The sequence below is a fragment of the Aotus nancymaae genome, unplaced genomic scaffold (genome assembly GCF_030222135.1).
Source record: "Aotus nancymaae isolate 86718 unplaced genomic scaffold, 86718_ANA_hifiasm-v0.15.2.pri h1tg000046l, whole genome shotgun sequence".
In the NCBI taxonomy this organism is placed as follows: Eukaryota; Metazoa; Chordata; class Mammalia; order Primates; family Aotidae; genus Aotus; species Aotus nancymaae.
This window is the reverse complement of record NW_026988460.1, coordinates 25,220,760-25,248,455: the sequence shown is the minus strand read 5'-3', so window position 1 is coordinate 25,248,455 and position 27,696 is coordinate 25,220,760. Positions and strand designations below refer to the sequence as shown.

Here is a 27,696-nt window from a genome sequence, read left to right as displayed (position 1 = left end):
CGGGGCCAGGGGCCGTCCTCTGGGGCTATACCATGGATCTCCTCTCTGTCTGTTCGTCTGTTTGTCCTCTGTCTCTCTTCCCAGGCATCCTGTGTCACCGCTCTCCACCCCGTCTCATCTGCCTCTGTTCTAACTGGCCACCGACAGTCCTGGTCGCCCCTAACTGCGTCTTTCCCTTATTCTGTGTCACCAACCACTGCCCTGGGGCCCCAGAACTGCCACTGAGGATGCCTGCCTGCCTGCCCGCCCACCTACCCTATGGCCTCTCGAGCCCAGCGCTGGGTCCTGGGGCCCCGAAGACTCCTCAGGCCCCAGCCCGCCCACCCACGTACCAGGAGTTGACGCTCTCTGGTTCCTACGTTACAGCCCAGCCCCTGGCCCTGCCCGAGAGGAGGGCTTCTGGCGAGTGTTTGGAGAAGCTCTCGAAGACCTGGAGTCATGTGGTCAGTCAGAGCTGCTGAGGGAACTGGAGGTATGGCCACCTGCCCTGCAGGCCTGTGTGGGGCACCTGGGGCTGTGCACCCTCTTATGTGTGCAATGGGAGGCAGGCATGTTGATGGGATCGTGCTCATGTGTAACGTGTATGTACGCACTCACCTGGACACCTGCTGGGGAAAGGTGTCTTCACATATGTACAGACTGTGCATGGACTCACGTGCAAGTGTGATTGAGAGCACTGTGATACTACATATTATCTATGTGGACATGGAATATGTGTGACATCATTGTGTACATTGAGAGCGGATGTATATGCATGCGTGGGAGCATGCTCATGCACACTCACTTGCAGAGTGTATTTCAGAACATGTGTGAGTGTGCACATGTAGGTGCACTGGGGCAGTTTTAGTATCTGTGTATGTACGTGTGATACATGAACGTGGTTCTGGGCATGCCCTGTGGAAGCGTGTGGGTGTTAACATCAGTGACGACACAGGAAATAAGGGACTGTGGGAAACCAGAGGTGAATGTGGCTTTGTGTAAGGCCAACACTGTTCAGTGAATACAACAAGCTGCCCAGGAGGATCTAGAGAGGATCTAGCTTCCACTCTGAGAGCAATTTTATTTTACTTAAATTTCTATTTTATCTGTGCTTTTGCTCCCTTTTTATTCCTAATATTGTTGATTGGGGTCTTTTTTTTTCCTCTCCACTAGTCTTGCCAATTACTAGGTTGCTCAAAGAACACATTTTTGGCTTTATTATTTTCTGGTTTACTCATTTGTTTGTTTAGCTTTGATATTCTCTTTTGTTATGTTTAAGTAATGATACTTTTCTTGGTTTCTTAGCACCTTAATTTTCAGTCTTTCTTGTTTTCAAATAAAGTATTTTTTAAAGCTATGAATTTACCTATAAGTATTGCTTTGGCTGCATCCCAAATTTTGCTAATGTACTTTTTTTTTTTTGAGACAGAGTCTCACTCTGTTGCCCAGGCTGGAGTACAGTGGTGCAATCTCAGCTCACTGTAGCCTCCACCTCCTGGGTTCAAGTGATTCTCATGCCTCAGCCTCCCAAGTAACTGGGATTAAATGTATGTGCCACCATGGCTAGCTAATTTTTTTCTATTTTTAATAGAGATGGGGTTTCACTGTGTTGGCCAGACTGGTCTTGAACTTTTGGCCTCAAGGGATCCACCTGCCTCAGGCTCCCAAAGGGCTAGGTTTACAGGGGTGAGTCACTGTGCTTGGCCAATTTGCTTGTTTTCAAATTTACTGTATCATTGTTTTAAATATGTTTCTGTTGTATACTATACATAGTGTGTTCTCTTTTTATTAAAGATAAATTTAGTCTACTTATATTTATTGTGACTACTAATATAATTAAACCTTTCAATCAGAGGTACACCTGAAAAAACATATAATTAAACTTAATTCTAGTATATAATTTATACTTCATATTTATTCTGTTTTCTTTATACTCCTCCTGATCATCCATCTTTCATTTTTTTTCTATTGATACATTTTTCATTACTGCTCACTCTCTCCACAATCTCCAATTTGGAAATTGTAAATTTTGTTTGTATTCTTGTAGCGATATCTTTAATTCATTTGTTTTACTTTCAACATTCAGTTTTTACATTGAAACCTTTTATTATTACTGAAGTTATATATGTGTATGGTGCAAAATTGGATAAGCAAAGCAGAATCAAAATAAGAAATAAAAAAAATGAGTAAATCAAAAAATAAGTAAAAATAAAACAAAAGGACACAACATTCCCACCACCCATAGATCACCACTGTTACTGTTTTAATGAGTTTATGTGTATTTTCAGATAATGAAATCATGATGTATGTACTGTCTGTAGACTGCTTTTTTAGCTAGCTACTTCATTTTTCCATTTCTATATATTTTAATCTTTCCTAATACCAAGACCATATTCAGATTTCCTCAGTTGGACCCAAATTGTCCAAACTAATGTCTAATCCATGCTTGGAGCTGATCAATATGTTTCTTAAGTCTCTCTTAATTTTATTTAGTCCAGTGCCTTTTAAATGATACTAATGTAAAATTTTTGTTTATCATGATAAAAACTCATATATAAAACTTGCAGTTTTATTTATTTATTTATTTTATTTTATTTTTGTGAGATGGGGTTTTACCATGTTGGTCAGACTAGTCTTGAACTCCTGGCCTCAGGTAATCCACCTGCCTCGGCCTCCCAAAGTGCTGGGATTACAGGTGTGAGCCACGGCACCCGGCCCAAAATTTGCAATTTTAACCAGTTTAAAGTGTACAATTTAGTGGCTCTAATTCCAGAACATTTCCAACACCCCAAAATGAAAACTTGTACCTTCCAATTCCTGCCTCTTCCCATCCCCTGGCAATCACTATCTACTCTGTCTCTATGGAGTAGCCTATTCTGGATATTTCATTAAAGTGGAGTGTGTATTTGACTTTTTGTGTCTGGCTTTTTTCTCTTAGCTTAATGTTGTGGCATGTGTCAGTACTTCCTCCTTTCTTATGGCTAAACAATTATTTGGAGAGACCACTGGCCTCACCTTACATTTTCAGTATCTTTTCTTAACTTGTTTTTCTAACATGTCTAAGCAATACCTTTGTCCTCCTCTTAAGACATGCACTATAGGATTCTTTCACTTCTCTCCAGACTATCTCCTCTCATCTCCCAACTTGTTTATAAATTACTCAAAATTCATGAGCGTGGGGCTTTATCAGAATATTTGACAATTTCTGTTACCGCCTTTGCTTCTTGCATACCCTTTTTTTTCTGAGTTCATCCTTTAAGATATTCTTTCACTGAGAATCTTGTTAGGTGGTAAACTGCTCTAGGCTCTGTGTTCTGAAAATGTCTTTATTTATTTATTTATTTTTTTGCCAATCAATTTAGAAGTTTATAAATGTCTTTATTTCACCCCTGCTCTTAAGTGATAGTTTAGTTGACTATGAAATTAAGCAATTACTCAGGGCTTTGAGGATATTACTCTGTTGTCTTCTGGCAATGATCGTTGCTGCTGTTAGGTTCATTGTCATTCCTTTGAAAGTCCTGTGTCTTTTCTTTCCAGGAGATTTGAGGATTTCTTTCTCTGTGATGGCTGGCTGTCTTGTTCTGATGTGTCTCAGTAAGAGTTTATTTGTCTTACTACAGATTCAGTCTGTTTTTTCAGTCGGAGGGCTCATGTTTGCCTTCTATGCTGGAAAATTCCTAGTCATGGTATTTTCAATATTGCCTCCTTATTGTCGCCTTCTGTTAAGGTATGTTGGGCACCTGTCCTCCAAGCATTCTGCCCCCCATGTCTCTTAACTTTTCTTTCATATTTTCTCTGTACTGTGTGCTAGCTGCTTTCCTTAATCTGTCTTCCAATTCACGAGTTCTCTCTTTGGCTGTATTTATTCTACTGTGTAACTCATTTCTTAGATATCATGTTTCAACTTCTCCATCTTTTATTCCTATAATTTTTTGTTTTTTTAAATCTTCATAGTCTTTTTTTTTAATGACTTTTGCTTTTTATTTTCTTATTTTTCTACATATCCTAAACTAAGCTTATCCAACCTGTGGCCCACATGTGGCCCAGGATAGCATTGAATTTTACACAAATTCATAAACTTTCTTAAAACATTATGAGTTTTTTTCCACTTTTTTTTGAAGCTCATCAGTTATTGTTAGTGTATTTTATGTGTGGCCCAAGACAATTTCCCTGATAGGGCCCAGGAAAAACAAAAGTTTGGACACCCCTGTAAACAGACTTATTTCAAGGGTTTTTTTTTTTTTTTGGTTTTGTTTTTGAGATGGAGTTTTACTCTGTCGCTCAGGCTGGAGTGCAGTCAATGGCATGATCTTGGCTCACTACAACCTCCACCTCCTGGGTTCAAGTAATTCTCCTTCCTCAGCCTTTCGAGTAGCTGGGTACTACAGGCATATGCCACCATGCTTGGCTAATTTTTGAGTTTTTTTCTTTTAGTAGAGACAGGGCTTTGCCATGTTGCCCAGGTTGGTCTCGAACTCCTGACCTCAGGTGTTCTGCCTGCCTCAGCCTCCCAAAGTGCTGAGATTACAGGCTTGAGCCACTGTGCCAAGTTCCTCGTTTTTAGTTCCCGGGGTGTGGATTTGCCTACTTGTTTTGTCTGTGGGCAGGTGGGCCTTTTCATCTTATCACTGCACTGCTTCCAGCTGTGGTCTCTTCCCAGGCACACGCCTTGCTGTGCCCCACACTGTTGACCTATTGGTGATATTGTGCCTCACACATCTCGGCTTTGGCCTTTGAACTGCACCAGTTCCAGACTGGTTTTGAAGTCATTCCTCAGCTCAGTGTTTCTGCACTATTGTGGAAGGCAGATTCTGGCCCCACCCTCATGCACACGTGAAGCTAAGGGTTCCAGTTTGTCGCAGGTGATCCTCCCCATCCCCACCTGTTCAAGTCCTGCTGGTTCCCTTCTGTACCCCTGCGGACAGACATTTTCCAGTCCCCATCCAGCAATGAGACGGCACTCGCTTTCCGGAATGGTACCCAGCTTTCTGCTTTGAGATTGCACTCTGATTTCCCTGAACAGTACCCCAGCTCCAAATGTGTATGTCTCGTTCTGTTACCTTCCATGGGCCACTAACTTCCATAAGCCAAACGGTTCCACTCCTGCTCATCCCTGTCTCTGAATTTTTCTTTCTTGCTTGCTTTGAAAGTGTTTATTTAAAAAAATGAAATCTATAATCTCTATGTGTTTGGAGGGAGGTGTAAAATTCCTGTATCAGCTCAGTCTGTATTTTAACTGGAAGTCCTTGAATTCTACAGTTTCAGGAGTCCAAGACCCTGTGATGCCTGGACTCTGTGATTCTATGTTTTAATAACTCTGTTTTCCCGAAGTGAGGAGTCTCGTGTCTTTCTTTCTGGATGCTGGCTTCCAGGCAGGTGAAGATCATTTCTAAGATGAGAAAAAGGTACTTCCCTGCCTCGTTATTCAATACCCTCCCCCGTTTTCCTATCTTCCTCCCCACTCCAATGCAACAGTTTGACCCTAAAACAGTTTTTATTTTTTAGAGATAGGCTCTTGCTCTGTTGCTCAGGCTGGAGTGCAGTGGCATGGTCTCAGCTCACTATACCCTTCACCCCCTAGGCTCAGATGATCCTCCCACCTCAGCCTCCCTAGTAGCTGGGACCACAGACATGCATCACCACACCTGGCTAATATTTGTATTTTGTAAAGACGTTGTCTTGCAATGTTTGCCCAGGTTGGCCTTGCATTCCTAGGCTCAAGCAATCCTCCTGCCTCTGCCTCTCAAAGTGCTGGGATTGTAAGCATGAGCCGTTGTGACCAGCCTAAAACATTTTAATCATAATCTACCTTCCCTTAGGGGATCCCTAAAAGACCAAACCCTCCACCCCAAATGGTCAGATAGAACTGTGCACTAATAGTGGGAACTCAGCTACTGTGATGGGCAGGAGGAGAGATGTTTCTAGGCTGGGGAGACACCTGTGTGCCTCTGAGATTGTGTGATGTCACAGGTAAGAAGTCCATCCTCCCCTCCCAGCAGCTCCAGCACCCACACCTCCATCTCTGGGTTTCCCAGCCTGAGTGTGAAGCTGTTTCCCTCAGGGCCACACACTTCCGCTGGCAGCTTAGAGCTCGGCATTTCCGACTGCGCAGCCCTCCCTCCCTGAGCCCATCCTAACTCCGCTCCCTCTCTCCTTCCCCACTATCACCATCCTTGTCCAGACCACCGGTGTCTTTTCTTTGGACAACTACATGGCTCCTAACAGGTCTCCCTCCCAGCCTCCACTCCCGCCCCTGCCATCCAGTCTTCATGTGGCAGTCGGCACACGCTTCTAGAGCCACAGATTGGTTATGTCACCTTCTCCACCCGGCTTCAGTCCTTCCGGGACTCCCTGCTGCTCCTGGGATGAAGTTCACGTTTCTTACTGTGGGCTACGGGGCACTGCAGGACTGGGCCATCGCCAGCAGCCACAGAGCCTGCTTCCAGATCTGCCGCCCAGCCCTGCAGGGCTTTGCACGTGATGTTTCCTCTGCCAGGGACTCTTCCCCGGCCTCTTCTTCCTTGTCCTTTCCATTTCAGCTCTGGACGCTTCCCCGATCCCTCACACAGGACCGGGGCCACCTGTCCCAGGCTCTCACTTCCGGAGCGCCTCACCTCTGTAATGCTTACTGCAGGGCATAATTTTATCTTACTTATGTTTGTGATTAGCCATGTAGCAGAGTGGTTAAGACTCTTGACCTTGGAACTAGACTCTGGGTTCAAATCTTATTTATCTCTCTAAGGAAATAAACAGTTTCCTCATCTGTAAAGTGAAAACAAAAAGGTACTTACTTGCCTCTTTGTACTGTAGAGAATAAAAGGAGTTACAGGTGTGAAGTGCTAAGAACTGACCTAGCTCTGGGTGAGCGCGAATGATGAAGCGCCAGTGATGGTTATTCTCATTGTTAGTGTGATTGGTTCATGACCCTCCACTCCACCACTGTTGGACCCAGCCCCAATGGGCAGGGACCACGTCTGTCCCGTTCACTGTTGCTCCCTTTGTGGCTGGCACATAGTAGGTGTCAGCGCAGGCTGACTGCCTGCTGTGGCAAGCCAACAAGCATCTGAAAGAAGGGCCGTGTCCCTGCAGGCATCCATCATGACAGGCACCGTGCAGAGGGTGGCCCTCGAGGGCAGGCCTGGCCACCGGCCTTGGCAGAGGGGCCGGGAGGTACGAGCCTCCCCTGCAGAGATGGAGGAACTGCTACTGCCGACACCCTTGGAGATGCACAAGGTGGGCACTGGGGGTGAGCACAGGAGACCTGGACCTGTGTCCTGGCGCCATGAGCACCGCCGTGGGACTCCAGAGGGGCCCTGCCTCTCTCGGGCTTTAGTCTCCTCCACCACAAAACCTGGTTGAGTTTTCCAAAATGCTCATCATTTGGGTGACACACACACCTGTGATACACACTTGTCTATTATTATTATTTTTCTTTAAGTAGATGTGCTTTTTTTTCCCCACTTAAGTTATTTTATCTATGTATTTTTTTGAGGCAGGGTCTGGCTCTGTTGCCCAGGCTGCAGTTGTGCAATCATGGCTCACTGGAGCCTTGACCTTCTGGGTTCAAGTGATCCTCCTGCCTCAGCCCCCCAAGTAGCTGGGACCACAGGCGTGCACTACTAGAGATAGCCAATTTTTGTATTTTTTTAGAAACAAGGTTTCACCATGTTGCCCAGGCTGGTCTCAAACTCCTGGGTTCAAATGATCTGCCCACTCAGGCTCTCAACGTGCTGCAATGACAGTTGTGAGCACTGCACTCGGCCTTAGTTTATATATCATACACACATATTTACCTACAACATATAAACCCTTCTATGTGTGGGTGTGATTTGTACATATCTCACATCTTTACATCACTACCTTCAATGAGAAGCCAGTGTCTTGTGCCATCTATAGGTCACTATATAAAAATAAGATACATGGAGGAGGACAACCCCTAGGCAATGGCCCTTAGAAGCTCTGAGCAGCTCTTTGGTAAATGGGAACGAGTGAGGGTCAGGGGAGGGAACAGCGCCCTGGCCAGGTCTCCTCCCTGATAGAGCCAGAGGACTGAGGAAGGGCTGAAAGGAAGTCACTCCTAAGGGCTCCCTTGTGCTGGAGTGTCGTGGTCTGGAGCATCTGCTGGGGGAGAGAGGAGGGATGGGGGCGGGAGTGGGTGAATACCCAGGGGCAGGAGGCTAGGGCACTGCAGCCTGGGGGGTGTGTGACTGGCCAGCGGCACTGAATGCCAGACCAAGGGACCTGGGCTATTGTGGGAGGCTGGGGGCAAAGGTCAGAGTTCCAGGAACCTCCTCCTCCTGCTGCTTCCAGGTGACCCTGCACAAGGACCCCATGCGGAATGACTTCGGTTTCAGTGTCTCGGATGGCCTCCTGGAAAAAGGTGTCTACGTCCACACTGTGCGCCCTGACGGCCCAGCCCACCGTGGGGGCCTCCGTCCCTTGGACAGGGTCCTTCAGGTAACGCTGGGGCAGGGGGGCCATAGTGGGAGCCTGAGGGTGGGGAAAGAGCCTGCATCTATGGGCTGTGAAGAGGGCACGACAATGTGCTCGTCTGAGTCAGGTTAGCCTAAGCTGCTTTGTGGGCCCCAGCACCCTGAGCCTCAGAGGCCGAGCACACACAGACCTTTTTACTTACACCCCATGCCCACTGTGGGCCGGTGGGGGCCTTCCTCTCCCGGGGCTGATGGAGCATCCACCCAGCTTGGAATTGACCCTCTAAGATACATGGCCTCCTCAGACCCCACAGCAGAGGAAACAGACAGACTGTACAGTCACACGCAGATTTTTTTCTGCCCTCACCCACAAGCAACACTCGCCACATTGCTTCACAGCCGATGGACCAAACCCCTCATATGACCTTCCTAACCGAGAGGGAGCCTGGGAGATGTGCCGCATCCTGTGCTGGGCACCCCAGCTGCCCATTCTCATGCCCTGGCTATTTTTCCTCCCTCAGTGTGGTTTTTGCCATATTTATATGAAATTTACTCAATTCATGTTTTCTCTAAATTGACGGCGCTTTTTCAACTTACATTTACTTTGAAAGGAAACTTTCTGTCTCCATTAAGAGTGAAAAATCTAGCAACCCTTGCTTTGAAATAGGAAGTGGGTGTAAAATGCAAATAAAATAGAAGACAGTGTCACATCACACAGTTCTAGGCAGGAGGCTCTCTGAGTGTGTGGTCTGCTCTTTCATGGGAGAAAGGGAGAAAAGTGAAAGTTAGAGGGGTATGAAAGGGAGCCCCGCCCCTTCCTAGGACTTTCGCTTTGATGAACCATCAGGGAAGGACTGAGAGCAAGTGAGAGGAAGCATGTTCCTCTGTGTGTGGTGCTGGAGCTGTCAGGGCTTGTGTCAAGGCGGGGGCGGGGCCCACCTTGAGGACATCACATGGCTCTTGTACCCTTCCGCCCAGCCAGGCTGACGCCTTGGCTCTGTTCCCCTGGTTGTGCCCCATGCAGGTCAACCACGTCCGCACACGGGACTTCGACTGCTGCCTGGTGGTGCCACTCCTGGTCGAGGCGGGCGATGTCCTGGAGCTGGTCATCAGCCGCAACACGCTGGCACACAGCAGCCGGGCCCCCCGAGCGCCAGGCCCCAGCAGTCCCCGGATGCTCTGAAGTCAGCATGTGGGCCGGACTCCTAAGGCGCCACCAGGCAGATCCTGGCTCTTAGACACGTAGCTGGGCTGGAGAAATGGCCACCCGTTCATCCATCTGTTGGTCTGGCAGACCCTGAGCTGGGGATGAGGCTTGGTCTCTGTTCCCCAGGTCTGTGGTGACTGGGGTGCCAGGCAGGGAGGTCCACCCTAGTTGGAATGACAACTGGGGTCTCTTGCTAAGTTGGGTCTCCAAGATGCCCAGAGGAGCCTCCCTTAAGAAGGGTTGGGACGGGCTGCTCAGCCGAGAGGAGAGAGGCCTGGGGGCTGCCCCGGGTCCCTGTGGGACCTCTGTGGAGAGGTCGAAGATGTAGGGAGCACTTCCTCCCAGCAGAGCCATGGAGCTGGAATGAGCTGCGAGGAGGAGTGAGTTCTGGGTCACAGGACGTGAGCAGGCAGGAACTAGATACCCCAGCGCAGTCATGCACTGGGGCATGAGGCGTTTCCATGATGCGTGCGCACACACTCAGGGGATCGGCTTCCTGAAGGGGAGCCACTTCATCTAGAGACTCAGCTGCCAGGAAGGACGCTGCTTCAGATGGGAGCTCAGCTCCTCTTCTCCAGAATGGGAGTTTGGGGCTTCCCAGACCTGAGATTCTGAGATTCCCAGAGTCTGGTCCCCACTTATGAGACTCCTAAGTTGGGGCATCTGGGATCCCAGGAAGTGCTGGCCCTTTGATTCTGAAAGTGGGTGATTCTTTCATTTCAGCATCTTGGTCTGAAGCTTTTGGGACTTAAGACTGTAGTTCTGGGCCCATTGGGCAGGCTCTGTGGGCCTTGGGCTCTCAGCCCTCCTGCTTCTTCTGTAGGTCGTGTGGCCGCTGACCCATCTGCACACCCACTCAGCCCAAGCTCCTCCACGTGGGAGGGGTCATTTTGGGACAAAAGACCCTGGCGCTTTCATTCGCCTGCCATCCAATGAAGATCGAAAAGCGATGGACACAGGACCTGGGAGGCGGTAGCACTCCTCTTTACAGCCAGATTAGCGGAGGGAGGGAGATGGTAGAGACACAGGCCGAAGAAAAAGATGGGACACTCTTGCCCAGCGGAGGGTGTCCAAAGTGCTCATTAAAATAAGTCTATTCCCACTTGAAATCTGGAAGCACCAGCATCCCTTAAAATTGTTGTCCTCAATGTCCACGAATCAGAGACCGTCTTCATTTTGAGAAGGGCGCGGGCCTCCCTGGTGGTCTGGCGAGTGGTGCCTGGGGTGGAGTGGGTAGGGGTGAAGTCGAGGCTGGGGATGTGCTTTGCCTGCCCAGCTCTCACAGGAGTCTCAGGAAAACGGGGCACCCACTCCCACCTCCACCTGTCTCCAACCCGGGGTGCCTGGAGGCTAGAAACGTGCTTTTCCATTGGAGGGAACAGACGAGGAGTCAAGAGGCCTGTTCTTTTCGCCCTGGGTCTGTTATCTGTTTGCTGTGTGACCCAGTCTGTGTTGGACCCCTAGCCCCTCTGGACGATCATGGGTGGACAGTCTTGAGCAGACATAGTCCTCCTGGTCAGGGCCAGAACCATCTCTGCTGGACCACCAAGGCCTCCTTGGGGACCTGCCCACGCTGTCTCCAGGGGGCCTGCCCCCCTCACCCCTCCCCTCCACTTCCCCAGGCACCCTCCCTGAGGGCCCGGCATGCCTGTGCCTGGGGTGCCCAGCGCCTCTGCCATCTTAGATTCCTGTGTTCTCAGCCCAGGGTGAAAGGGTACTGCCTGTCACAGGGCACCAAGCAAAAGCCGAGAGCTCTCACTTTTGGAGGTGAGGGAAAGCATGGCACAGGACAGGTGTGGCTTCTGGACACAAGCAGCCATAGCTGTGTGACCTTGGACAGGTGGCTCAGCCTCTCTGGACCTCTGCTAAGCAACAGGGCTGAACAGGACACACTCTCAGGGCCTCTCGGCTTGGGAAAACTGCATTGACTCCAGGACTCCAGGCGAGGGAAGATGTACCCCGACTCTAACCAATACCCCGTCTCCCTCCTCGGGCTGAGGCCTCTACCATTTTCCCAAACGTATGCAATCAGGCCCACGGCGGGCCTCCCAGCCACGCCGGCCTCCTCATATGCAATATTTCTCCTGGCTTCTCATGGGGATGGTTCATCCCAGACTTGACATTTCCTGACACCCTGCCCCAGCGAGCGTCCTGCCTGCCTATGCATTTTGGGAACAGCCCCTGTGACATGTCCCCTTCTACCTGCCCCCTCCCCCAAAGCTGTATTTTTCTCTGGCTGAGATTAGAACATATTCCTTGTAAAGTATTTTTCTACATCGGGTTTTCTTAGGACTCTTGGGAAGCACAGCACGCCAAGGGGCTGTATTGCAAAGGCTGCCTATGGTCTGTTTGGGGCCCTCGTCTAAGTCTTTGTCCCACCAGGGGTTGCAGTGGCTTGGGGGTAAGTGCTATGGGGACTATTTTTTAAAATAAAATTATTTAAATCCACCTAGCGTAGGGTGTTTGCTTTTTAAAAGAAAAAAAACATCATGGGTTGGCAAGAGTCAGCTTCTGTATGGGTCTCATGACATCTCACCTGCTTTTGATGAATTCATTAATTCAAAAAGTTTGCCGTTTGCTTCCATCATCCAGCCCCTGGGCATACGACATGAATCAGACAGATTTAGGTCATGTCTGCACATTCTGGTGGCAGGCAGACAATGAACAAGTAAGCAAGTAAAGAATGATTTCAAAAGGCATAAAGTCCAACAACAAAAAACTAACAAGGCAGGAGCCAGCCTCCCTGGAGACCTGGAGGAAGAATGTCCCAGGCAGCAGGCACAGCCAACTGTGCAAAGGCCCTAAGGTAGGAATGAGTTTGCCGGTTTCAAGGAAGAGAAGGCCTGGGAGGGAAATGGGGTGGAGACTAGGTTGGAGGTAGCAGGGAGTGGTCTAGAAGGCATGAAGAGGTAATGGATTTGATGCCCTGTGCAGCAGAAGACCAGAGGCAGACAATGGTGCCTGCGTGTGGAGTCTCTTTAGCCCAGGGTGGGAAGGTAGTGGCAGGAGGCCGGCCTGGGGTCCAGCTGCTGCCCTGGAGTGTCCAGAGGGTATCTAGGGCAGGTGAGCTGTGGGGCCTGGGACCCAGAGGCCAGGGTCAGGCCCCATTGCGGGGGGCGGGGGGCACAGTTCTGTGATCGGTGGAAGAGCTTCTTCCCAGGAAGTGAGTATCCTATCTTGGGAGCGGTGCAGGCAGGGAAAGGCCGAGGCAGGCAGCAGGCACTGCTCTGAGCGCTTGGTAAGAACTTGCTGGATCCTCCCAGCAGCCTTTGGAGGTGGGCTCTATTCTTGTCCCATCATGACAGATGAGGAAACAGGCACAGAGAGTTTGAGTAACTTGCCAAAGGCCACACGGGTAGCAAGGGATGGAACCAGGGCTTGAACACAAGCCACATGGTCAGGACACATAGAGAGGGAGGGAGGGAGGCAGAGGCTGTCAGAGAGAGCCAGAAAATGGGGGTAGGGTGGTGTTCTATTCAACATTGTCTATAAATGAGTTACTGAGAATTTTGACTGGTTAGTTGGGCAAAGGACCTGAATGATTCCCGACTTTGTCCAACCCAAAGGGTGGGGGAGGCTGTGGGCAGGAAGGCTGCCCCGAACACAGACCAGTTCTGAGGCCAGAGAGCCCCTAACTGGGTGTTAATCAGTGACTGTGCCTGGTGGTGGGGGAGTGGGAGGAGGACGATCAGGTTAGCTCCTCACTACCCTTCCCCCATCCGGCCACCCTTCTGCTTCCTGCACTTCCAGGAGGGCAGCCCAAGGCTAAAAAGGAGGGACTGACAGCAGCAGCAGGTGAGCACCTAAGGCTAAGAGCATCCCCTCCAATCTCCTGGTGGCCTTGATGGGGACAATGGTTTATTCCAGATGGGGAGACTGAGGCTCGGGTGACTGCTGCCAGATCTCCCAGCTGTACAGGGCCAGGCACGTAGCAGGTAGAATCAGTACAGCCAGTCAGAGCAGACCACGAGCTCGTGGGCCTGGGTGTGAATCCAGGATCTTTCATGGACTAGCCTTGTGACCCTGAGCAAGCCACTTCCTGTGAGCATCCGTGTTGGAGCCTCTAACCTGGGATAATACCTACCTTTGAGGAGCGTCCTGAGATTGGATGGGAAGCGCTTTGTAAAATGTAAAGTGTTTGCCAAACATGGCGGGGGACAATCCCTCACCAGAACACAACCCCCACACGTGTTGGATTTTAAAAAGGAAATGTTTATTTTCACGTTATAAGGTGATTACAAACTCCTCTAAAAAAAGCAAAGATGAATTTAAAATATCGATATACATATTTATCTAAAAAGCAAAAGAGAAAAAACCCCTGCAAAATACAGGGAATCATATCATAAAACATTTACACACAAACGCTTGTATACTGCAAGACTGAACTACACACCACGGATCTTGTTCAAATACAAATGTTCCTCCTCAGAAGAGTCTCTTGTTGGTTGATTTTTTTTTATAAAAGTTTAAAATACCTTAAAAATATTTTGAAGTTTTAAAAAAATGTCCTGATGAGCCAGACATATATCTGGAAGGAGGCAAGACCCACGTTCTCAGCTTTCTCTTGTGCTAAATACAGAGTCACAGTTGCTAGGGATTGGAAGATTAATTGGGTTAAAAAAAAAATGATGCCAACATCTCAATTTGAAGCCAAATATATAACAGGATGCTCCATCCCTCAAAGAACACGTCAGAACATGCCTGTAGTGACATCCACAAGAGAACAATGAAAAACTGCTTCCTATTAAAACAATACATATTCTGGGGGTCAGGGAGAGAAGGAAAGGGGGAGGCTGCCCCCTGGTTTCTGGACTGCCCACCTCTACAAGTTTTGCTGGGTTTATTTTGTTTAGTCTTGTGGTTTTGTACTTCAACTTTGCACACAGAGGTATTTACCACATCTACACAGACAGCCTGGCCTGGGACCACAGGGGTCTCAGGGATGGATGGGACCTCAGGCCACCTTGAAGGATTTTTCTCCTGGGTCCTTTCCTGGCTTGTGTCTGAGTCTCAGGTGTGGGGGGGTGGGTGGGCCAGTAAGGTGCCTCTGCCTTTAGATTGGCTGCCCAGAGCATTTCCCCAGGGAGCGGGGCTGTGCTGGGAGATGCTGGCTGGGCAGGGGATCATTGGGTGACAGTACCCGGGTGATACAAGAATGCCCTGAGCTGGGCTGGGGGGACATGCTCTGCTCCCACCTGTGCTTCCCCACTGTCTTTGGGGTGTGCTGGGGGCCTGGGGGCAGTGAAGGAGCTGCACATGGCCCAAAGGGTTATGCTGTCCTGGAAGGAGAGCATCCAAGGCCACCTCATGCTGCCTGCGAACTCCCCGCAGAGCCTTGGGGTCAGTCTGGAGCCAGGGTGACTTCATCTAAATCCTGCCTAAGGATCTGGCCCACCTCTGGCTTCTCTGCATCTCAGTTCCCTCTTGCGCAAACAGGGATCTCAATTCCAATCTCGCCAAGGGCTGCTGGGAGGAAGAAGGGTGCACCCGTGCAGCGCTGGGGTGTGCAGGTGCTCGCCACCTCTACCCGAGGCCAGAGTTACCCAGCTCACCAAGCCACAGCATGGGCCCTGTTGTTCTGCGAGGGTGGTGGGAGTGTGGGTGCTGCTACTCCCCTCATCCCTGAACGTGGTGGGCAGGGCATTTCCTTTTTCATCAAGGCTTGTCCTTGGTTGTCAGAAAGACCTTGAAGATGTTGCTCGACGTAGCCCTGGTCTTACCCTCACTACTCCCTGCACCTACCTCGGAGAACCTGCCGCTGAGCTGCTTTAAGAACGTCCAGCTCCATTCCTGGCTCACAGTGCCTCCCTGGGCCTTAGTTTCCTCATTTACAACCAGGGCATTGGGTTAGGGAACCCTGGAGGCCCTTGTCTCCCTGACAGTCAGGAATCTCCACTGTGGCCCTAGCATGGCCCATCTCAACACAGCATCTCCCATTTCTCCATCTTAAAAAGTTGCTTCAAACAACTCCCTCACTTCCTTTTCAGATCTGGCTGGCTGGGCTATGTGCGGGCACCAGCATTTCTGACCCATCCCAAGCAGAAAGCAGGTGAAGGACTTTGCCCATTTTCTATAGGCAAGTGGACCAGAGTCACGAGCTCTCATGGAGTTTCGTTTATACGGAGACATGAAGGTTGAGCATTATTACACAGGTACTCGCAGAGCTATGCTCTGCACACAGAGCCAGGGCTGGGTGAGAGGGCTGCGATTGGAGACAGGTGCCTCGGGGGAGGGTCGAGGAACGGCTTGGGGAAGGTGGCCGGCCTTCCTTCCAGGCGGGGCCTGGGGACTTGGTCTGCATATGTCTTTGGTCTAGAATTTGGTCTGGGAATCTTATAAGAAGAGGCCTTCCTCAGGCCATGTCCAGAATGTTGCAATTTGCCTACCAACCCAAAATACTGTGGCCTTTCACCCGGGGAGGAGCCCCTGCTGGGGAGACGGAGCATGAAATGACCACAAATGCCCAGGTAGCCACTGCGTGCCAAGCCCCCTCTTCCCCACGTGCCACCTGCCCTCAATCATTGACAGTGGTTAGTTTACTAAAGTTACATAAGACAAAGGAAAATAGGTCACGATGCTACTCCATAAAATCAGGAAGAAACAGTAAAATCAAATCAGACGCCACGGCAACCATAAATACATACAAAAATAAGAACAGGTTAGAATCGGGGAGAGTTTGGAATAGGACTGGGTGTTGTTTGGCAGAGTAGATAGCTTTGGAAACAGTGAAATGTGTATGCTTGCCAAAGACGGGGTTCAGAATTGCCCCTTGGGAGGGGGGCATCAAAGGCTTACTCCTCCTCCCGAATTTAAAAAGGGGGTTCCAGGGTTCCAAGAGCCCCTGCTGTGAAAACTCTCCAGTCTGCACCCCTCGAGGCAGTCACTGCCTTTGTGCGTGATCACGCTTCGGTTCCATTTAGACTGAGCTTGGAAGTGACTGTTCAAATGGCACAGTTTAGGTCCAAATAGGGGCTGGGTGGGGTGTGTCCGCCCACGGGATTTGAAAGGTGTAGTACCTTCTCTCCTGGTTCAGACAACCTCTGCTCTATATAAGGCCCTTGGTCAAGCCAGTTCTGTGCGGGCCAGGACCCCGACAATCCCAACCTTCTAGAAAACTCTCCTTAGCCTTCTCTTTTGGGTTCCCACGTGGTGAATGTCTGACACCAGCTATTGCAGGGGTTTTGAAGTGAAGAGTTTTGTTATAGCCTAGGTCATCACCACGGGCTGCCCTTGTTCTGAACCGGGAGCACTTCCCCCAGTGGAGGATCCAGACTCAAAAGCTGCTCTTGGTGTGCTGTGCTAGGTGCCAGGGCAGCCCGGGGTGGCATCTTGAATGAGGGCTTGGCAGGAGTCTCCCAGGCTCTGGGAGATGAGCACAGAGCTGAGGGCGGGAAGATGAGGAAAGAAAGCACCCCTCCCCTACACGGGGCCCATCTGCTCGCCTGGCGCCCACATCCTTTGGTCCACTCACCTCCCCACCGCTCCCCTCATCCCTCAACAGGTGTGTCGTGCTTCATTCCTGCAGGCAACTTTAAGAGATGCTGAGATGTTGCCTGGGGCATGACCAGAACCTGCTATGACCCCGTTCAAATGCAACAGACTCATTTGAGCCCTGAGACCCCAGCTCCTGCCGGGAGGACCTCTGGTCCTTCTCTGCCTCCAGTGCTCCAGGAAGGACTGTGGCCCCCTGTGCCTTGGCCACCTCTTGCGAGGTCAAGCTGTCAGCCCCATTCCTGCCAGCCTTCTTGGATCTCCAGCTGCTCCCTCTCTGGCCAATAGTTCTGACTGTCTATTGACTATCCACCCACCATCTCAAAATTAAAAGGGGGATTTTGCATCTGGTACAAGTTTCTACTGCTTTTAGAATGAGAATCTGCTATAGGGCTTCCTCATTCAGCTTCAGCCAGTCTCTTATGTGAAGGGTTGGTTCATTCATTTGGAATCTTTCTTCTTCGCTAAGCCAAGATTCATAAGGTATCTCCTCACCACCCTCCTTTCTCCTTCCCTCTGGGTCTGCCAGCTAGTGGATCCACTGGCCTGCTATTTCTTCCATCTGAACCAGGATTTGGAAGGTACACCACCTTAAGATGGGTCTGGAGTCCCAGGAAAATTCCATCCTGCATTTGCTGGACAGAACTTCCTGCCAGCTACACAGCACCGAAGAATTGCTTTTGAAAATGAGATCTATTGCTGGCAAGAAGACCGATTCAAGTGGTAAAAGTCTATCACAATCTCTAAGTGTATATATACTTATATGTAAAAAAAACACAAAGAAAAATTTACCAAATTCCCATAAAATACATCTAATTCAGTATGAAAGCTCTGCCTCTCCACGGACATTTTCCCGTGGGTTTTCTTTTTGTACAAAATATCCCCCAAATCAAAACAAAATACATACACGCACGATACACACACACACCCCCACACATACACATGAACAATTACATTTTCTGTGACAATTACAAAAAAAAAATCCTAGTGCAAATATAAAGCTCTGTAAACCTGGTCCTATGAGAATCTAATGTTAGTAAACAGCAGGAAAGCGGCCGGCCCCGTCGACCCGAGAGAGCTCACATCATGGTCTCCACAATGATGTGTGTTGGTTTCATGAGAGTGCCGTTCATGACGGTGCGAGAGCTGTAGGGCGTGGCTCCCTCGCGCTCCACAGCCCAGCGGTTGGGTTCCCTTGGGGTCAGCAGGTACTTGACTCTCTGGAAGAAGGAAGACAGGAGTGGGGAGGAAAAGTCAGGTGGGCCATCTCACTCCTCCTGAACTGGCTGATGTGCTGTGTGGTCTTTGGCAAACTTACACCTTCTCTGGATCTCCTGTTTTTGTCCTTTTTGGAAATAACGGAATTAATTGAACTAAGGTGCTCCTAACGTTCTGCTAGGCCCTGACTCAAGGCAGAATTCCTGTTGGTAATTTCCTTCCTTGGCCAACACCTGCTTACATTCCTACAGGGACAGGGGACTCGCCCTTCACATGTTTTATTCTTCTATGGAACTGAAATATGCCTCCCTGTGATTCCCTCCCCGATTTCTCTGCCTTGCAAAGCAGCAGCTTAGTTCCTGTCCTGTGTATGCCCTGAGTTGGACAACTGTCTTAAGCCTCCATGGCTCCTACCTTCCCCAAGGAGAAGCTCCACACTCCTCAGCCTCCCATAAGCTATACTTCCTGCCTTCTTGCAGAGACAGGTCTTCCCTAGTTCCCTGAAGGCATCCAGTCCTCCCAGCAGGGTTTCTGTCTTAAGGCCTTGGAGAACCTCTCTTGCATTTGAGCTGCCCTTCCAAGGAAGAGGAGCTGCATGGGAATTCTAGATTACTCCTGAGCAGGGTGAGTTTTGCCCTCATAGTTGGTTGAGGGTCCCTCTCCAAGGACACCCAGAAAATCCATGTCAGAACTGGGACTCAGTTTCCCACCCCCAGCCCATCTCTTGCCAAGTGTCCACTCAGAGACTCGAATAGGCCAGCAGTTACAAAAGAACAACAAAAAAAAGCCCTCTTTCTAGGCATTTATATTCAACTTAGGTATGTTACGAGTATTTAAAAGCTGCTTTTATAAAAGCTGGGACTATAGGCATGGTGGTATGTGCCTATAGTCCCAGCACTCAGGAGGCTGAGGCAAGAGGATCGCTCGAGCCCAGGAGTTTGAGGGCGGGATCGTGCCACTGCACTCCAGCCTGGGCAAAGGAGCAAGACCCTCTTTTTTTTTTTTTTTAATCCAGTTTTCCATCTTTTCTTAAAAAGTTGCAAGATCTGGCAACTGTGGGCTCTGGTTCCCTCCTTTCAGCACCTTCTCCAGTTTGCTCCCAGCCCTACCTCGTGGCTTCCCTCACCTGAGCCACCTGGCAGCTCTCCCTCTATCACTTTGCCTCTCCATGTCCACACAATGCGCTGCGCATGGGAGGATGGAGGGGAGTCAAACCCCTAGGCAGCCACCTGGGGCTCTGCCTACGAAGGAGTGTCAGGCGCAGCTGGAGTCATCCTGGGACAGAGGTCTGGGTTTGCCAGAACCTGGCTCAGACAGACGCTCGTGGGTGGGAGGACACCTTGATGACTTGTGCAGGTGGGAGCCCCGGAGGGGCACACGGGAAAAGAGACAGATGGTGGCTCAGCTGCCTTCAGAGGGGGCTTTGGTGAAGTCAGATTGGCACATGAGGACAGGGTACCAGTGTGGGGTGGAGCCTGCCCTCACCCATTCCCCACCTCTTTCCCCCGTGCCAACCCCATTCCGCCCAAACTTTTAAATGTGGGCTGGACCAATATTTTTAAATGAGGCTTTAAAGGACACTAAGTTAGTGACCTGTTGGGTGTCCCCTGAACAAATGGTATGTAATTGCTGTGGGTACTGACCAATCAGACAGAGACCCCTAGACCAATCAGAACCTTAGAGACCCTTGCTGTGCCCTAAGGAAGCCTCTGGTTTCTGGACAGTAAGGACATTCTGGAAATTCTGGTTGGGTTGGCCTGGAGTATTGAGGGGGCAGCTGGAGGGCTTAGGACAATCACTGTTCCCTGTGTGTCCCCAGGCCCAGTATTTCAGTCTGTTAACAGCTCACAGGGCCATTCAGCGTTCTGGCTGAAGACCGGTTGTGGTCCTGCCCTCTATCCTTTGAAAAAAATAGAAAGGGTCTAGAACTCGAGGAAAACCCCAGGGGCCTCGCCAGTTTCAAGGATTTCTTCCTGCCCCTGCTGGCTTCCTCAGTCTCCCCTCCCTCCCCCACCACCAGCACCATCTCCAGGCCATTCCCCTGCCCAGGAGGAAACAGGACCCAGCCCATGGGGGGAGCCAGGACCCCAGGACATCCTGGCTCCAGATTTTTAAAAGAGAATAACAATAAAAACAGCCCAGAACAAAACAGTGCACTCTTGGAGCCAGCCCAAGCTCAAAAGGTTAAGGGAGATTCTGAGAAAAGAATTTCTTGGAAAGAGCCAGGGCTTTGCCAGGGCCTAGGATCTCCAGAGCTGTTGGAGGAATTTCTGAGAGGAGGCTGGAGGTAGGTGGGGCCAGGGAAGGCCCTGGCAGGCATGGGGGCAGAGGTCTGGCTGCCGCCACAGATCCAGAGCAAGACCCCAGCAGGGGCTGGGATGATCCTAAATTTGGCTCCACAATAAGAGAAGGCATCTGGGTGGGGCTCAGGCTTCCTCCCCAGGCTCCTGGCTTCATTTCATCGTTTCAGGAACACAGCCCCACTGGTCCCAAGATAAAGTCCCAGCTCTTAGCTTGGCATCCAAAGCTACAGTCACCTCTCCAGCCTCACTGCCCACACCTACCCTGCCAACACCAGGAACACCCTTCCCTCCCACATTCTCCACCTGGCAAGTTCCTCCTCGCCCACAGCCCTGCTCCCTTCTCCGTAAAGCCTCTCCCACAGAACTGCGCTTGCTTCCTGCCTTCCTACAATGCATTCTCCTGCCCACAAGCTGATCCACTGGACGGCTGAGGGAACTGGTTCAGAGAGGGCAGGTGACTTGCCCGAGGTCACGCAGCAAAGTGACAACAGCCACCTCTGGCCTCGTTTCTCCCACCTCCCCTGGCGCTGGGCCCAAGCACTCACCACGAGAAATGGCCCCTCAGTCTGACAGAGGCGGATGATGATGACCAAGGGAACACAGAGCATAGAGGAAAGGGCCAGGCTCCAGCCCAGCCCAATGGCCCAGTTGGGGTACACGTATGTTTTGTTGTAGGTTAGGGGTACGTACTTGACGAGAGAGAAGATGAAACATCCCTGCGGAGAGATGGGGGCGGTCAGGAGAGGGGTCCTGAGTGTTGGAGGGTGGGGGCTTCTGGGACCAGGACAGGCCTCAACCCGAGGGAAGGGTCTCTCTCCTTGGGAAAGGACTGGCTCAGGCCTCACACCCTCTCTGCTGCCATAAGGATCTCCGCCCGGTGCAGAGTAAGCCACTTCCCTGCTCAAAACCCTTCTGTGGCTCCCAGCGCCAGCAGATGCAGCCCAAACTCCTCGGTGTGGCCGGCAGCGTCAGCAGGAGCTGCGCCCCTTCCTCCCTCATTTGCCCCAGCTCTCCCTCCACGCCCACACTCCAGCCACCCTGAAAAATTCCTTCTAGCTCCTCCACCACTGGCCTCTGGGCCTTGGCACAGGTTGTTTCCTCTGCCTGGCCCTCTTTCCCCCTCATCTTGTTCTCATCCTGACTTCGTTCCACTGGGCCTGCCTTACTTGCCCAGGCACCACCCAGACCTCTCCTTCCAGAAAGAGAGTGGCTGTAACCATCCCTTGGGCACACGTGTTCTGCCAGACTGTGAATCTGACAGTAGGCACGTGTGCATCTTGTCCAGTTTCTTTAACACCCGGTGCAGCTCCAGGTACCTATAGCAGGAGCACAATAACTGCTAGCAGTGTAGATGAAAGCCTTTCTTCCCCCACTGCCGCCCTCCATCTCTATCTCTGAGATGCCTCCATCTCTATCTCTGAGATGCCTCCATCTCTATCTCTGAGCCGCCTCCATCTCTATCTCTGAGCCGCCTCCATCTCTATCTCTGAGCCGCCTCCATCTCTATCTCTGAGCCGCCTCCATCTCTATCTCTGAGCCGCCTCCATCTCTATCTCTGAGATGCCTCCATCTCTATCTCTGAGATGCCTCCATCTCTATCTCTGAGCCGCCTCCATCTCTATCTCTGAGCCGCCTCCATCTCTATCTCTGAGCCGCCTCCATCTCTATCTCTGAGCCACCTCCATCTCTATCTCTGAGATGCCTCCATCTCTATCTCTGAGCCGTCTCCATCTCTATCTCTGAGCCGCCTCCATCTCTATTTCTAAGCCGCCTCCATCTCTATCTCTGAGATGCCTCCATCTCTATCTCTGAGTCGCCTCCATCTCTATCTCTGAGATGCCTCCATCTCTATCTCTGAGTCGCCTCCATCTCTATCTCTGAGCCACCCTCCGTCTCTTATCTCTGAGCTGCCCTACACATCTCTATCTCTGAGCTGCAGGCAGCAGGGTGACCCCTGACCCAGTCCCCAGGGGCTTGGACAACTGGGCCTTGCCCTATTCAGTATCCACAGCCAGCCCTGGGTCCCTGCTAATGGCCAGTGGCCATCAGCATGCATGAGTGGTGGGGTGGGGTCAGCCCTGCACCTCCAAAGGGAGCAAAGCCCACCTTTCCCTGTGAGAAGAGCACCTAAGGCTGGCTGGGGGCTCCTGGGGCTTCTGCTTCTAGCCAGAATGACAGTGTCTCTGAGGAAGGCCCAGGGTGGCTTCGGACTGGTCCACAATGTGAAAATGGCCTAACTCTTCAACACCTCGTAACTGGGATCTGACAGGAAGACACGTCTTTCTAAAGCAGAGTCGGTAATGGGGCGAGGGAGAGCACTAGCCTGCAGGCACCTTTTACTGGGCACCTACTGCAAGCCTGGCCCTGCTGTTGCTCCTGTCCCTATGTATAGGGCTGTGGCTCAGATGAGTGATTCCCAAGAGATGCTGCCCTGGGCCCTCCCATGCAGGAGGAGTTTGCAGCCTGCTTCCCATTCCTCCCCATGAGGGTGACCTCATCTCACCACCTGGGAATGCAGCCTGTCTCTGACGTATCCAGCTCCTCGGGGAGGGAGATAAGGAAACTGAGGGTCAGAGTGGTGAGAAGAGCTACTCACAAGCAAACAATAAGCCAGGATGAGAACACGAGTGGGCCAACTAAACTCATCTCCAAAGATAAACCCGCCAACTCTTGTGGTTACTGGCTCTGACCGTTACTTATTTTTGTGGGGGGAAATCTGCACTTCGGAGGAAAAGGCCTCATGCATGTTAATTAACAGTAGCAGTCTAAGGTTGTGAGCTGCCGTCGGGGGCCTACTTCACAGTCTCCTGGTATTACAAGTGGGGAAACTGAGGCCCACAGAGGGAAATGACTTGCTCGATGTCATACCATGAGTTAACAGTAACATCGACTTAGTCTGGCCTGACAGCAGGTCACGGAGGGGAGGGCCTATTTCTCCTCAGCACCTGGTTTCTAAATCCAAGGAGTATTGGGCCATTTGTGCTCCCCAGAGTGGAGGTGAGGAAGGCAGGGTGGATGTTGTCTCCCTGCCTTATTGCCCATTGGCAATAAGTGCCAATGGTCACGACTGATTGCAAACCCTGATGGCTTTGCCATGGAGGAATTCCCATTCACTGGGACCTTGGAGTGGGACCAGGAAGCAGACGGCATGGACAGGTGCCAAGGCCAACTCCAACATGGTGGGCGAGAGCATCCTCATGGGAAGAACAACGTGGCACACCAGTACCCTTGGGCTTGGATGAGTCCAAAGCTTCCGTATCCTTGGGAGAACCCAGGACTTCCCCTCACTAAGCTACCACTCCCATTTCCAATGGCTATGACCTCTCTACTAGATATCCCAAAGGCCCTTCTTCTTCCCCAGTGACCCAAACTGAGCTCATGAGCTCTGGAAGGGTTTGGGGAAAGGATGTGCTTTTAATTCTGGATCCCCTGGATATCTCAACATGCCCCAGATATACCCTCCTCTTTCAGGATGTCTTGGCTTTGCACAGGCTGACTCCTCTGCCAGAATGCCCTTCCTGTTTTCTTCTCCTGACAAACTCCTACTCACCCTTCAAAACTCTACTCAAGCTAACCGCCTGGAGCAGCCTTCCTCCCCTCTCCCAGGCAGCACTGAAGCTGGGTTTATTACAAGCCCACACTGAAGAGATGCTGCATGAAAGATGGTTTAGCAGGTGAAAATGTCAAGCCCTGGGGAGAAGAGGCCACCAGCCAGAGCCACAGGAATGGAACTTACAACACAGAGAACTGGAGTGATCACAGCCCAGCTGTATTTCATCCAGGGCCCGGGCCGATAGCCGATCATGTCCTCAATACCATCATAAAGGTTATTACCACCTGCAAGAGACAGAGGGCGACATGTGCTGACACAGCGTCCAAGGCCAGCATCAGCACAGCAGGGGCTCAGGGGCCATGAGGGGGGTTCTCTGGGACCTGATCCAGGCCTCTGCATCTACACACCATGGATACCCAAGTATGGCAGAAACAGACATTTACATGAAATTCAAATGTAACTCTGCATCTTTCATTTTTCTGGCAATCTTAGGCACACCCCAAACCCTAGGTGTGCAATCTTAGGCACAGCCCGAACCCAAACCCAAGGCCTCAAGGAGGTAAAAAGGGACCATTCTGGGGCCTGCACAACCAAGTTCCAAGTGTGTGAAAGCATCTAGTCACACCTCGCACCATTAGCACCAGGAGGCTCTTCAGTGTGGCTACAGTGAGATTATTTCTGTAGTCTAGGTAGGCAGGGCCTACTGCTCAACTCAAATTGAATTCCCGTTAGTCTCCTCTGCTTCTGAAGCTTCTAAGTAGAGAAGCCCAAAGGAGGGCCTTGAGAAAGGAAGTGAAAACATCGGTACTCACCATATAACCAGGCAATAACAAAACATTCAAAGAATGCAACCCACAAAAGGCATACACCGCTAGCTGCATAGTAGTCAAAGAGCTGAAACACATACATGCCACCCTGTGAAGAAAAAAACCACAGAAGGTCAATTTCCTACTGGTCTCTAATTTCTTTCATACACAAAGAGCTCTGGCATATCAATAAGATTAAAAACCCAAGAGAAAAATGGCAAAGGTATGATGACCAGATACATATATAAAAAGATGCTCAACTTCATGTTTGACAAGTGTAATTAAAAACACATACACGGATAAATAAAAGCAAAATGACAGGTCCACAGGAACCTGCTTCCCAAGGAGATGTTTCACACCAAGTGCAGCTGACAGAGAAGATTCTAGGGACACCAGCTGCTCAGGGAGTGGCCCTGCAATCTGACTTCCAGGGTGGGGGTTCTTATAAACACCTCCAGAAAAACACTTTTCCTTCTGGTAAGGAAAAATGGTGAAGTGAAGCCCTGAATTGGGTTTTCAGAGAATTGTTAAATGGGACCCGATCCTGGGAAACAGGGGAGGTGGGGGGCATGCAGGAGAGAGCATGCCCTGGCTGATGCTGGGCTTCCACTCTTAGTACCACCTTCATCTCCTCTGGCTTGTCTCTTGCTAGACACGTCTTAGATGTTCCTGTTCCCTTCTGCTCTTTGCTTCTCTTGTCTGCATCTGAAATCACCCATCCTCCTGGCCCCTGCCCACCCTCTGAATAGTGTATGCGCCCCCGCCATCAACCCACACCCCCTAGGCCTTGGCCCTGTGGCAGGTGACCTACGTGGTACTTCCTAGGAGGCCTGAGTTTACCCTTGAGAATGTCTCCACCTCCCCCCAGGCCTGAGAAGGGCACATAGTCATGGGTGAACAGAGCTGTTGTGAAAATGGATTTCAGCTGAAGATCCTCTTCCCAGGCCTAGCAGGACAGAGGGCAGCGGGTGGCCACAGTGTTGCCATGGCAACAGACAAAATAATTGGGTAGTTTGGGTCAGCTGTGGGCTCCTGAGCCTCCTCACGCTGCCCCGAGTGTTGGCCCACGCAGGACCCCTGAATTGTGTGGGCTTGGGAGATGAAGCCCCTGCCTGGCCCTCTCACTTAGCTGCTGCCTCCACTATGGCCTTGAGGGGGGCACTGGAGCGCCAAGCCCAAAACACAAGTGAGAGAGCCACCTACCTCCGTCACCATCGTCAGCCCCAGCAGGTAGCTGATGCTACACACGAAGGCGATGAAGATTTCCCGACGATAACCCTTCCTTAGGAAGGATGGGTAAAGATCAACCAAGGATGTGATCTGTCCTTCAACTTCAACAAACTGAAGAGGGGAAGAGAGAGCTGGTGAGCGGCCGATGCTCAGGACACCCTTGCCTGATGCAAGGAGGGAAGGCCCCAGGCACACGCAATGCAGGAGCACAGGAGACCAGCCTTGTGTCCAGAACTGGCCTGTGAGATCAAGTCCAAGCGTGGAAGCCTGGCCTCCCTGGCTGTGCCTGGGCAGTCCTGCCATCCACTCCTTGGAGCCAGATGCTACAACGTGTGGTTATCCATACCCAGCTCCCCAAATATTCCACATCTCTGCATCCTCGCTTAGGCTGTTTCTGCCGCCAGAATGCCTTTCCCCACCCTCCAAAGCTCAGCTTGAGAACAACTGCACCTCTGAAGCCAGAGTTGACCCTCTGCTCTGGCACATCCAGGGGCATGAATGTGTTGCCATGACAACCTCCCTCGTTGATCTCCACCCTCTTAAAAGATAAGGGTGGTATCACACTCACTTTTGGGCCTTGAATGCTGAGCCCAGCCAGACACATTGGCTGCTCAGCAAATGCGATGAATGGATGGACCTTAACACCAACTTGCTTGGCAGCTCAGGGGAAGTCTGAGCCTCAGTTTCCCCATCAGTGGAATGGCAGGCAGTTCAGGTCAGATTCACACAGTGGCTTTTAACCCTTTGGGGATCACGGGCCCATAAGAGGACTTTGCACGTGTGCACACGCTGTGTGTGTAATCACCTGCTGCCTGGGACTCCAGGACCCTATCCCTGGGCTCCCAAAGGTAAAGAAGCTGATTCGAAAAGGCCCCTCTGTAGGCAACATTCCAGGGGGATTCTCAGTCTTTCTAAACCTTTCCATTTCTGTGCCTAACCATTTATCTTGGGGGTCATTCCACATCATTACACAGAAAGCTGCCTCATTTTGTAATTGATAAAACTCCACCCTGTGGGTAGGCATTGCCATTGATCTATTGCCCAACGGATGCTCTACGGACTCGACTCTTCCTCTCCTCCTGTGCGAAGGCACCTGTGCACATGTGCCTGTAGCACAGCCTCAGAAGAGAAGCTTCGGGGTTAAAGAGCACATGCAGCACTTTAAATTTGGATGGCTACACCCAAACTTCCCTGCCAGCCAACACACCCTCCAAGACCTATCTGATTCCTTCAAAAGTTGAAGAGCTAATCCAACCTGGACGCAGCTGTTCTTTCATCTGAACGAGGCTTTGGGGAAGGACGTTTCCCCAGCATTCCTACCAGACAAATCTAACCCCTTCCTCCTTTGGGACACATCGCAGGACAAGCCAGGGAAGGAACAAACGAGGAGAAATTCCTTGGGTGTGATGAAGGGGGCTGGAGAGATGAGACTGCCTCCAGGAAAAAGGGAAAAGATGAGCAGGAGGCTCTCGAGAGG

The 27,696-nt window shown here is 50.8% G+C and overlaps 2 protein-coding genes across 8 annotated transcripts in view; one reads left to right on the top strand and one right to left on the bottom strand.

Annotated features, from left to right (window-relative positions):
* GRIP2 (glutamate receptor interacting protein 2) overlaps window positions 1-12,060 on the top strand; it is a 65,004-nt gene extending 52,944 nt beyond the window's left edge. For 5 of the 7 annotated variants that reach the window (XM_064362068.1, XM_064362066.1, XM_064362065.1 and 2 more), the window contains exons 21-24: window positions 367-472; window positions 7,069-7,212; window positions 8,290-8,436; window positions 9,436-12,060. In XM_064362068.1, the coding sequence (XP_064218138.1) occupies window positions 367-472; window positions 7,069-7,212; window positions 8,290-8,436; window positions 9,436-9,594 (556 nt within the window). In that variant the 3' untranslated portion in view covers window positions 9,595-12,060. Of the gene's footprint in view, window positions 1-84; window positions 341-366; window positions 473-7,068; window positions 7,213-8,289; window positions 8,437-9,435 lie in introns of those variants that run through there. The other 2 variants (XM_064362071.1, XM_064362072.1) reach the window with 2 other exon arrangements.
* Window positions 12,061-13,809: 1,749 nt separating this feature from the next.
* The window catches only part of SLC6A6 (solute carrier family 6 member 6), an 87,838-nt gene continuing 73,951 nt past the window's right edge, over window positions 13,810-27,696 (bottom strand). The window contains 5 exon segments of the mRNA XM_064362064.1: window positions 13,810-18,329; window positions 21,176-21,346; window positions 24,367-24,467; window positions 24,996-25,098; window positions 26,193-26,330. Of these exon segments, the coding sequence (XP_064218134.1) occupies window positions 18,189-18,329; window positions 21,176-21,346; window positions 24,367-24,467; window positions 24,996-25,098; window positions 26,193-26,330 (654 nt within the window). The 3' untranslated portion in view covers window positions 13,810-18,188.